This window comes from Pteropus alecto, unplaced genomic scaffold, assembly GCF_000325575.1.
Source record: "Pteropus alecto unplaced genomic scaffold, ASM32557v1 scaffold166, whole genome shotgun sequence".
Taxonomy (NCBI): domain Eukaryota; kingdom Metazoa; phylum Chordata; class Mammalia; order Chiroptera; family Pteropodidae; genus Pteropus; species Pteropus alecto.
In genome coordinates this window covers 8,920,148-8,933,086 of record NW_006439757.1, presented here as the reverse complement: position 1 = coordinate 8,933,086, position 12,939 = coordinate 8,920,148, and the positions used below count along the sequence as shown (strand labels likewise).

At 40.6% G+C, this 12,939-nt stretch overlaps 1 protein-coding gene across 1 annotated transcript in view; it reads right to left on the bottom strand.

Annotated features, from left to right (window-relative positions):
* Window positions 1–7,098: 7,098 nt before the first annotated feature.
* CPE (carboxypeptidase E) overlaps window positions 7,099–12,939 on the bottom strand; it is an 87,677-nt gene continuing 81,836 nt past the window's right edge. The window contains exons 8-10 of the mRNA XM_015593279.2: window positions 12,048–12,147; window positions 9,499–9,617; window positions 7,099–7,907 (exon numbers count right to left, since the gene is read on the bottom strand). Of these exons, the coding sequence (XP_015448765.1) occupies window positions 7,809–7,907; window positions 9,499–9,617; window positions 12,048–12,147 (318 nt within the window). The 3' untranslated portion in view covers window positions 7,099–7,808. The remainder of the gene's footprint in view (window positions 7,908–9,498; window positions 9,618–12,047; window positions 12,148–12,939) is intronic.

Here is a 12,939-nt window from a genome sequence, read left to right as displayed (position 1 = left end):
ATCGCCCTGAACTTCTGGACAAAGTCTCTCTATCTTCTATCCTTTTTTTTAATTGGTAAGTGATTGACATATAACATTATATCATTTTCATGTATACAATATAATGATTCAATATTTGCATATATTGTGAAATGATCACCACAATAAGTCTAGTTAACATCCGTCATCACACATAGTTACGATTTTGGAGAACTTTTAAGATCTACTGTCTTAGCAGCTTTCAACTACACAATACAGTATTGTTGAGTACTGTCACATACTGCTCATTACATTCCCAGGACTTATTTGTTTTATACCTGAAAGTTTGTACCCTCCATCTTTTACCCCTGTCATCTCCACATAGACGCATAGGCGTTACTATTTCAGAAAGACCCAGTTTTCACAATGCAGGTTGGACAATAGCCTCACAAATCTTAACATATAAATTCATTATGGTTTTCTCTCTCTTATTTTATCATTCTGGCTTAAAATTAAACAGTTGCTGGTTAAACGCAACAGTGAGTAAAAAAATATAAATATTTATTTTAAATAATTTTTTAAGTTATTCAAATACTACCATAGTTGATACTAAAATGATTACCAAAGAATACCTTTTTGCATGAGGTCCATAGTTGTCTTTGCTTTCCACTGAATGCCATCAGCAGACTCAAGTTAACTGTAGGTGCCTAGACAGAGCATGATATAACATAGATCTTAAATGTCATATGTGTATGTATGTGTGTACACATATGTATATAAGCAACAAGAGCTTATCTATACCCAAATATTACACCATAGCTCTTCTGATAACTAGGTTTTTACTTCATTTTCAAGCACTGGTCCCACCTGTGGCTATTTTACCTGGATTTCTTTTATGGTCCCAGTTTCTCGGTACCAAATGTCCTAACTTACCTTACAATAATAGCAGCAGTAATAAAAATAATACATGTTTGAGAAATAAAAATACTACATCTTTGAGCAGTAATAACATGTTGTTGAGTGATAATAATAATAATTACAATTATGAGCACTTGCTACATTCCAGGAAGTTTTCTAATTGCTCACATATATTAATTTATTTAATATGTGCACCACGGCCCCTCTTTGCCAGCCTTCCTTCCAGGATTATAGACTGACCAGGAAGTTTTGTCCAGGAGCAGAAGCCTCACTACGCATAGATAGCCTCCTTAAAGCTCAGGGTCTGTGCCCCTTATTTATCCCTTTATTGGAGCATTGTCTCTGTCAATTTTCCATTTGACTTCAGGACCCATAATACTTCATTTTATGCCCTCCCAGCCCACCTCTGCTGTAGTTCACCTTCACCATAACTTCAATACAAAACTTCTGCAGCCAGAACCTTCAGCTAGTCAGTTTCCCAGGACACTGCTGCCCCATGGAGTAAGTGGAGGAATGAGGGGCAGCTCTGACGCCAGGCCCACCTCTCCTCGCTGCCCCCATCCGCTCCACGCTACCGGCGGTGCCCTGGCGGATCCCAAAATGCATCTCTTCACAGCATTAACGTCAGAGCCACACTTAACAGCTTTGCCAGACATCACATGTCTACAGGAAACTGGATCAAACTGGGTTCACGGTAATTCCACGTGGCAAGAAGCTATAACACAGGAGCTTATTGCACTTATTCGCAAAGTGTTTTTAAATTATCTTTAAAGGGACTTATTTCAGAATAGGTAATAAATACTGCCCAGAACCCAAAGTATAGAGATTGGCAGATGTGAAGTAGTCAAAAGAATATAAAGCGAAGATATTAATTGGTAAGAATACACCTTTTTCCAGGTCATGCTAAAGAAGCGAGGTAACAGGATGGACTTGGGGTCAGGAACACGGAAGTTTTGGTCTTGGTCTGCCACTTACGAGCTAGGTGAAGTGAGGAATTTAAATTCTGAGTCTTTTTCTTAAGTAGGAATCTGTTAAGTAGGAATGCTGCAACACTTCCTATCTTACGGTGTAATAAGTTGTGTTTCAAAAGACTGCATTTCGAGTGTCTAGCACAGAGTGTAGCACGAGATATGTGCTCAGTCGTGGTGATGATGATGGTGATGGTGTTGACAGTGATGACAATGATGGCGGCCATGGCCGGAGACCATGGCAATGTGCTCTTCACCTCTCAGTAGACACCACAGGGTGAGCATTTTGCTGAATGTATCTCCAAAAGAAAAGAATGACTAAAAGGAAGGGGACAAAATACTGAAAGAGCTAAGGTAGGTTAAAAACTAGAAGAGGTAGAAGAAAGTACAGCAACCTACAAAATCAGGCTGTGGCCCCTAGAAATTTCCAGTAAGCTTCATCGCGGTGCTTTTCCTTGCCTGAAGCATTACAGACTACATTCACTACCAGCCTGGTTGTGCCGATGACCTTTAACCCACTCAAGTCAAATCTTTGCCCTGTTTTTAAGAACACCGATTCTCAGAGAATTTTGCACTAATTTCAATTAATCACCTAAAACTAAAGCATATATTACGCTAGAAACCCACATTATAACTGCATTGATTCACAAGCTGACTGTCTAGTAGAAAGAAATAAAGAGTAAAGAAACAGAATATTTGTAAGTAACTAAAATGGTGTTTACCTAAGAACAGCAAAACTAGGATGCAGTGTATTGACAAAGTGAGACCTAAAAGTCCGGACATATTCTATCTTGACATTTCTGAGGCAAAAATTCCAAATGCCATCCAGCCCTAACCACAGAAGACAATCCTTATGAGAATTGTGAAAAGAGAAGTTGAGTCATATGTTGGAACAAATGATGGTTTTTAAGCCTCCCACAATGTGAAATGATGGAAAGATTTCAGAAGTTGCATAAATAAAATATGAATATCAAAGTTTGTATTTCCCTGCAAGTAATGTTTATCTTTGTTTATGTGAAGAATCGAAAATCAAAATGTGAGTTGAGATTAGCTATTTCTTCCACAGTAATATGTCTGATTTGCATTGGCAATGATGGGGGGGAGCAAAGTTCACAATGTGTTCATTATTTCATTAAAATCAACTGCCCAGTCCCCTCCCTTTCAGATTTCTGTTACCTAAAACATTTTGGCCCTGTTGTTCATAATCCAGATCTCTTTAACTCTCAGCTCTCAGACTCTCCAAGTTCTTGTCTGCTCTAACCTCCAGTTTCAAACCAAAGCAAAAGCCTTAGAGTTTTCATTTTATACTAAGTTTATACAAAGCAACAATGCGGCATAGCCTCCCAAAATGCCAGTATCATCTTGGGCTGTATTAAGAGAAGTACAGTGTTCACAATGCGGGACGTGCTGGTCCCACTTTACTTTTGGAAAAAACAAACAAACAAACAAACAAACAAAAACTGCCACACCTGAAGTATGATTGTATTATACCTCTTAAAGATTTTAGAGGTTTAACATATAATACCCATTCCTCCCATTTCTGAGTTCAGAACCGGTTGAAAAATAAGACATAGGAGACCAATAGACAGAGGTTAAACTGTCAGCTTTATTATTGATAAACTAATTGGAGAAAATGACATTAAATCTGTGGATCAAAGAGCCTATTAACACTCTACGCCCACAAGCCTTCTTCCATCCAAGCACACACGCCCAAAGCCTACCTCAGCACCCACGGGAGAATCTGGAGCTGCGTCTGCCTGGAGCAGGGAAGGTTGGGGAAAGGAAAGCTTACTATCCTTTGATAGAGCTGGTCCACCCACTTGGCTCACCTGTCATCACTTAACAATTAGCTCACCTGTAATCGCCTGACTTCTCTTTAGGAAGGAGTGGGTCAGGGGTTAAGACTAGAGGCCAGGAGTCAGTCATTCCAGTGGAGGTCCTTCAACACAGAAACCTTCAACACTGACCAAATGAAAGGAATTTCCTTCTCAACAGTACTCAGTTCTAGACCCTTCATTAGATTAAACTGGGGCATGTAGAGATGGTGAGAGCATTACCAGGGTAATGGAGACCTTTGAAATCCTGTATCATAACCACAAATGGTCTCAAGGACAAGACTACATGGAAATAATAATACTTTCCCTCTAACCGCTGAATAGGCCATCGACTTGGTCTTAAATACATTCTACTTGCCCAACCCCCATACTTGCTGCATCCTGTCCGGTTAGGTGAGGCCATGTGACTAGTCCTGGCCAGTGAATTGTGAACAAGGCTTATATGTGTCACTTGCAGACTAAGGCAATGAAAAATCTGTTCTTGGTTCTTCAGTCTCAGCTTCCTCTTCTGCAGTGACTACAGAGATCTCACATTCCAAACGGGGCAGCCATGCCAGGTGGGTCCTAAGTGAGTGAGAGAGAAGGAGTTCGAGAGGGTAAGGCCATGGTCGTGGAGGGAAAGGAGTGCTTTTCAGAGTATAGAATCAATTCTGAAACCAGGAACGTTCTCCATCCCCAAGAGAGGAGGAGGCCTATGAAATACCTGCTCAGTGAGATTTCAGAGTTGCTGCAGACCAGTGAGTTCTGTGCACCTCTTCTGTTCCAAATGCAGTGTTTATTGATGTCATCTTGACCCTATTCTACCATTATATGTGGGGCGTGAAGGATGCATACTACCTATCTTTTTAGTTCATAGGTTTCTGGAGCCAGAGTGGCCATATGCGGACCTGATACAGAGGCTATTGTGGGATCATGCGAAACCCCGAACTTGAAGCTCAAAGCCTTGATTTGATGTGACTTTAAGTTGCCTCCCCGGTGGAGGGGGGTTAAATGAAACTTATATTTCAGAAAAGGAAAGTAAAGTTATGCTAGGGACCAGAAGGGAAGACTATGGCGGTGACAGTGTCACTCACCAAACACTGTGGTTAAACAAAGCTGCGTGTCTAGCTCTGGCCGATGAGCTGTGGACGGAAGTGACTCCAGGTATCTCCTCCAGCAACCAGGACACGAGGCTGAAACAGTCTGCATTGCTGAGTCACTACATGTAGGACAAACTTCCTGGAGCGTTACATGGACCAACAGACTTTTTGTGAAAAATGAATTATTAAGTTAAACCACTAAGGTTTAAGGTTGCTTCTTACTACAACATAGTCTAACTTCTCCTGTCCTCTATAAACCACAAGGAGCAAAATTCTGAAGTTCCTCAGAGCTCAGGCCTGATCTTATCTTTCTTCTAACTATGGCTCCTCCTAGAGGATGTTAAATGACTTCTATATGTAGGTGACTACTCCGAGCTTGCCCTGACAGTTCTGGATCATACCTGGTGTGCTGGCATAATTAGCTGTCCCCCTTTCATTCTTAAAACTGCCCCAGTTTGGGCGATTAAATAACGTAGTCACCTTATTTACATGTCGATTATACACAAATTTCTCTTTCCAATCCCAGGCCTCTTTTAGAGCTTCACACGTAGCACACCCAACAGTGCACTCGGCACCTCCACTTGTGCATCTCGCGAGCACAGGCATCTCAAGCTTAACGTTGCCCATGTTGGAACTCTTCTCCTTCTCACCTTTTCCAGGCTGCTGCTTCTCCAATATGCCACATACCATGGACCCATTTGCTCGAGTTAGAAACATGACGTCATCTTTGACACCTGCCTCTCCATCACCACCTGCAATCCCTCCCCGAGACCTGTCGGTTCTATCTCTGAAATGGATCACGAGCCCACCCACTTCTTCCCATTTCTCCTGCCACCACCTGAGCCACGTCACTGCTCTGCTGGCCCCTGCACTGGCTGCCTGACGAGATCCTACTCTTGCTTCTATTGTCTACGCGGCAGCCAGAATGACCTTTAAAGCGTAAATTAGATCATGTCCCTTCCTAGCTTCAGGGTATTCAGGGGTTCTAAAAACAAAATCCTAAATTCTCAATTCTGGTCCACAGGGTCCTGCATGACTTCGTCCCTGTCCACTCTCCTGGCCTCGACTCCCCACTTCGCTTCCCACGTCTCTCTGCTTCAGTCATTCTGTCCTTCTTTTGGCCTCCAGCCAGCCACGTTGTTTATTACCCCACGCCTTGTACCTGCTGTTCCTTCTACCTGGCAAACACAGCTGAATGTTCACCAAAGACTGTCTTCCTCTCACCCGCGTGATTCCTCTCACCCGTGTGCTGCTGGACTCCGTTTCACGGGCTCTGCTGCATTACTGTGGCCAGGGAACCTGCTTCCGGGTGGGGTGCTGTGACGCCGGCAGACTATTCACCACTCCCAAGCCTGGCCCTTAAGGACGTCCCCAAATGCTCTTCCACGTTCTTGCCTCTCTCCCATCATCCGCAGTGGAGATGACCACCATGCAACCTTGGCCACCAAATGTAGAAGATGGTAGATCTTCTGTCAGAATGCATCCCAGCATGACTGTGGGCAGAAAAGCCATCTTATCTTTCTGTCTTCTGCCCCGTACAGTCACCTGAGTAAGAAATAGAGCTTTATCGTGCTTAAGCCGTTATACATTTGGGAGTCTATTATTCCAAGAGTTAACACTACTTAAAAAACAAAAACAAAAAACAGCCTGTACCTGGAACATTAATCAACCGTACACACACATACACACACAACACACCCCTACACTCAGTCGCTTGCATTGCTCACACTTACTTGCATTTTAGGTCTGGGTTTATATGCACTGACAGTCCACTTAAGCCGTTATACATTTGGGAGTCTATTATTCCAAGAGTTAACACTACTTAAAAAACAAAAACAAAAAACAGCCTGTACCTGGAACATTAATCAACCGTACACACACATACACACACAACACACCCCTACACTCAGTCGCTTGCATTGCTCACACTTACTTGCATTTTAGGTCTGGGTTTATATGCACTGACATGTCGTCCATCCCTGAGTCCCCTCATCCAGTCTAATTCAAGTTGCTCTGACTCTCTCTCTCTGCACACTCTTCTTTCCTGTCATTTCGCTCATCACAGTGCATAAGTACATATTCATCTGTGTGGCTATTTAAAGTCTGTGTCCACAACTGAGCCATAAGATCCAAGGAATCGGAACCTTTTGTCCACCACAATAATAGACACAGAGCTTGCACTGTGCTTGGCATACAGCAGTCAGTTAATAAACATAAAATTATAGAGCATGAACCAATGAGAGGCCACTATCAAGGGGATACCTTTCCTTTTTTGTTTTTATCACAAGACCACAACTCTAGACCAAAAATTAGAAAGAATTAAAATACAGACCATGGGAGTATTTTTTTTTTAATCTTTATTCATTTAGAATGCAATTCTGAGCCAATCTACAACCAAGAGAAAACCATAAACTTTGAAGTAGTGTTAACAGGCTGAATAATACAGCAGGATAGTCCCCGTGCGTACAAGCAAGAAGTTAATTTCCATTCCTTTCATAAAACCTCTTGCTAAACATTTACATTTCCTTTCCATCAAAAAAGCATTAACAAGATCATGCTTATATAGCTAGTCAGCACAAAAGACAAATGACAATTTATACTGAACTATTTAAATCTTTCAGTATAATGCTTACAACTCCAAACTACAGCTGTTGACCTTCTCAATGGCATTCATCATGTGACAACATCACCAATTACATTATAAGAACTTTATTCTTTTCAAAAGCTAGACTTACTCGAAAAGTTCTGTATTGTAAATAATGTGGAATATTGCATTTAAGTCTAAGATGCCAAGATCACTTAAATCTTTCCTACAATGCTTTATGTAATATATGAAGGAAAATTAATGTTATATAAGAGAAGAGATAGACCAAGTTATTATATTTTATCTAAGAATCTAATTCCTTATTTTAAGTAATGTCTACTAATATTTAAATGATTAAAAAATAAATCAATGTCAAATATTAACTGCACAAAATCTAAAAGAAAACGGCCACATGACATCATACTATATTATATAGATAGAATAAAAGCAGCTGATTAAAAGTTTTTTAAAAATTTAAAGTTTCTGACATCATTTTCCACCATTCCATCAATTCTTCCTTTTCTTCTTCTTTCCTTTCAGAAAATGACTCTAGTTCAAAATCAACCTGAAAGAGAAAAATCAGGAATATATTGTTATAAAAGTGCATATGTACTTTTAAAGCTGGAATTAAAAAAAAATAAATAAGAGCACTTTTAGGGTTTATAGCCACCTGAATTAAAGTATATCCTAAAAAAATCTCTCACGATAAAAGATACTTTCAGGGGGAAAAAAAAAACAATCAAAAGACATTATGTTTGAAATGTGCTTTGATCTAATAGCTTTGTAGAATTATTTAAAAGCAGATTATTTCAAGACAGATTACTTAAAGGCAGTCTTGCCCCCAGTAAAAAGATGTAATCTATAATTAATTTTCTGCCTTTGAATAATCACTGAGCTTCTCCTGTCAATCTTGAATTTTCTCCTGATCGCTGGAGCAATATGAAAGAATGCAGTCAGTGTCCGGTATTCCAAGCCACAGGGTTCTGCTTTCCAGAATTTTGAATCTGCTAAAGAAAGTGATGGCAACACACATCTCCGAACCACCACAGATGCCAGCGGCCCAGGAACTCAACTCTCCTTGTGAACTGGGCATCCTCGTCGGGCCCATGGAGAATCCACACACTTCTGCAGAAAGGATATTCAAAAGATGCAGCCCCTAACCCCAGCCCCTCCTGATATCTATACCCCCATCATGGATAGAACTAAAACTTCCTCGATTTGGCTACTGAAACCCCTGGTTATTTAGGAACACGATGACACTCGCTACCTCCTTAAAGTAACACGTGCTAGAAAGGCTAAGGATCGAAATCGTTGAAACTTTCACAACCCGTTTCTGGAGCTGCCTTTTTCCAGGTTTCATTTGCCCAAATTCACCTTTCCATTTTAATATAACACAGCCGAATGTACACATGCACACAATCAAAACCAAAGCACCAGTTAAAAATTCAAGATGTTTCATTTGCAAAACCTAAGCATTGCTACTCCAAACTTTGGGTGCATAAACAAAAGTACAATGAATTCTTTTCAAGTAAGCCTTTTGATTGAAAACCTTGTAAGCCACCACCTGGTTCTGGTAATATATACAAAGATAGTAGTAAAATCCTGCCCTAAGAGAAGTTTTGGTCTCATTGCCTTCACCTTCCTAGAAAAATAAGTGGTATCCACTTAAATTTAGTATAGTTTCTGATAGCGCTTAACATAGAGGGTCTTGCTCATACAATGTGCTTAATAAATGTTTAGTTAATGCCTGAAATTACTTTGCAGGCATAATTTATTTTTCTAAATACTCACTGAGTAAAGTATTTTACTATATGCTAGAGATAAAAAGATAAACGGAACAGAATCTCATTTCATTGAAATCAATGTGGCAAAAATAAAAAAAAGATTAATGTCTTTAGATTTTATTTGATTTTATTGTGGAGCTCTTCGAAAATAAAGAAACAATAACAGAGTTTCATAATGAATGGTATTAAATCAACCAATGAGCACTTGATCAAGTCACTCAACTTTGCTAGGACTCGGTTTTCTCGTCTGTTAAATGGGGATGATAATGGTACCTACCTTGTAAGGTTATTGTGAAGATTAAATATAAGCCACTTAACTGGGCCTGACACATGCTAAGTATTTAATAAATCTCAGCTGCTATGATCACTTACTCCAACAGCAGGGCTATAAGGAACGGCCACCTTCTTCGTCGTTGCCAGATAGCCCGGAGCCGAAGCTGTAAGCTTGTAGTTTCCTGGTACAAGCAATCTCCAATAATCACCATCCTTCGCTGTGGGAAAACAAAATATCAGATCATAAGGCCCGTAAGTGAAATGCATAATTACTCCAGCTAAGGAATACTCACTATACCTCAGTTCAGCTTCTCCTAGTCCCTATTTCTAAAGTAGATGTTTATGGAATTTGATGAAATTCCTTTGAGAGTGTGAAACTCTCCAGAGGGCATCATTTCCTATAGCACTTTTACAGATATTAACGTTAGATTGTGTGATAAATCTAAAATAATGAATCCCCATAATCACATCAGAAGTAACACAGGTAAAAAGACACACACAGTCCCCAAGCGGAGTCATCGGAGCACCTGCCACAATGTTTTGATTCCCTCCAAGCACCTTGCCAAGCGAAGACCTGCTAGGAAGTCTAGATCAGTGTTTCATAAAGTGTGGCCCAGATGGCCGCACCTGAATCCCTGAGGCGCTTGTCTGAAATTTAGATTTCTAAAGATTCAGAATACGTGGATGGGTCCAGAGTGCCTGCGAGGAGCTGCATTCCAACAAGTTCTCGGGAGAATTCTTAAGCGGAGTCACGGTTCACACTCTCACTTCCCACCTATAGTTCCCTCCTAACCTGGATTGGGGTCCAGAGCCCACCAGCACACTCACTCTCATGCACACACCTTCACCTCATTTGCTTTTCCCTCCTGGTTATTCATGCCTGGCAAATGCCGGCCCTGGATAATTTCCAACTCTCTACTCTATATGGCTGCTCCTGTGTGGCTGCAAGGAGCTGGAGAAAGCACTCACCCAGGCTGCCCCGTCTCCAGTTCATAAACAACAACCTTACATAGGTCCTGGTACTGTCCTGCCATCCTGCCAAGGCCCTCTCTCGCGAGTCTTCACTCTCCCATTTTCCTAGATCAGTGCGCATCCCTGGGAAACTCAGTAAGATGCAAGTTCTACTTCACTAGCTCTGGAGTGAGCCTGAGATTCTGCATTTCTAACCAGCTGCAGGGTGACTCTGATTCAGCTGCTGGGAGGGGGCCACACTTTGCGTGGCAAGGTCCCAGGGGACAATTTACTTTCGCCTTTTTCCTAACGTTTCTAACACTTCCTCTTCACCTCGCTCTCAGTGGGTGCTTTACATCTTGCTTCACTGTAAAAATAGAAACGATTGGAAAAAAAACAAGTCCCCATCACCGTCTCTTCCAACTACCTCTAAATTCCACATCTCCTTTCAGTTAGCGCCGCATCTATGCTCTTTGCTTTATAGCAAGATTCCGGGAGAGATTTGTGGATATTCTCTATCCCTAGTGTCTCTCCTCCTATTCTCTCTTGTACCTCCCCGATCGAGCTCCCAACACCCCACTGAAATGGTTTGTGTCAAGATTCTCCACACTGGTTCGATCACAAGTTCGTCTGACCTGACACTTTTTAGCCCTCTCTCCTTGAGACACTCCGGGCTTCCAGGACCATGCGCTTACTTTTCTCTCCACCTGAGACTCCATTGCTACTTCCTTCCTTCTCATTGCCCTGCCGTCGAAAAGCTGGAGTGTCCCAAAGCCCATCCTCAACTTCCATTCCTTTCTACCTATATTTTTTCCCTATGTTAGATTCTGACATATAGTTAGGAAAGTGTGCTGGCGCTTAGTGGGTCGTTGATAAATAACTGTTGAACGAATGAATAAATGGAAATTTAGAGGACAAATGTTAAATATTTTTTAAAATACAAGTTATAAATGTGGCAGTTAAGAAAGAGGTAATGGTATACAGAGGTTTGGAAAATGAGTTAAAGGTTAATTAATTACAAGGTCTGGAAATCCGTAAAGATAGCTAAAAAGGTATTCATTTTGTTGAAAAGATCCCAACACATGACAGTTAAACTAAAATGAGTACAGGAGTAGGTAGGTTTGCTAGGAATATACATCATTTGGTCCAAATTAGGAAAACCGAAATGTGGTTTCGACGGAGAAATAACTAACATCAACCTCAATCTTGTAACATTCTGTTTAACCGTGAATAAGTCTGGATTTATCATATGGTTTAAATGAAGAAATGTATGGGAAATCCTAAGACACACGATATTGCTAAATAACCTACTTTCCTACTCTTTTCACTCCTACCAAGTAACTGCTTGTTAGCACCTCTTCATGAGAGGTCAGAAACGCTGGTATTCCAACGACGGAGTTCATTTTCCTTGGCCTCAAGAACTACAAAGAACCGCCAGTGGATGGCACCACCGCGCGGCTCTGGAGATACTTGAGGAAAGAGCGCCATCTGCTGCCCCCAGTGTCTAAATGCAGCAGCCATCCTCAGTAACCGCCTGAATGGCTTCCACAAAGGAAATTTAACTAGTTAGATGCCCAGGGAGAGAGAAGGTAAAGAGATACCGGGCATTTAATTTTTTTGCTTATAATTATGATAATAAGTAATCGGGCTCCTGTATGTATTGCTAGAGTCTCCAGATCACGGCAAAGAGCACCCACCGGATGTAACATCGTGGTCTATTCCTTCCACCGATATGGTCGCATTGGCAATTGGGTTACCTTGAAGGTCTCGGACAAATCCTTTTACTCCTCTGTGTATCTATAAAGGTCAAGAACAACCAAGAAAATCATGTTAGAAATGACCCAAAAATCCATTTCATATCATTTAGCTCATTTTCTAGCAAAATACTGTAGATCCCCATTATTTAAGAATCAAAAGGCCACTGAATGTTTCTTGCACTCTTTACTCTGCTATTTCTCTGGTGAACAAATGAGAAGTAACTCCCTCCCCCCCCAAAAAAATTCATATCTTGTTCTGAGTCAAAGAAAGATTTAAGAACCCTCCAAACCACCAAAACAAAACAAAATAGAAAGTCTGTCAAATATGTAAAACAGTTCTGGTCTTGGCACACATCTTCCTATTTTAAATTTGGTCACTTATGATTATCTTATATGGCCTCTGTCAGTTAACAAGAATATTACATTACAGCCCTTCAATACTTGTCCATTATTGGTAGAAAGATATATATTGCAACTACTTAAACGTTAACCCATTAACAATATTATTTTGGTTGAAAATAAATGGCATGAAAGATAAGTACACTTCATAACTGAAAATTGGATTTAGAAAGAAAATGGAAGAGTTATTGAGAATAATTCTCCTAAATTAAGTTGCCGTCATCAACTATTGCAATGCAAACTACAAAAAACAACTCTTTTTTTTTTTATTTTTAAACAATAATTCAACTCAGTATGTGTTTGAAGTGACAAGAGAGTCACTCAAGGGCTTTGTGAAAGTACTGCCTCTGCCTCTGGAATATCAAAAGGTAATTCATTAAGCTTGATTACTTAACAATATTGTCTGACTTCCCAAATGCTCAGGTTGCTCCTC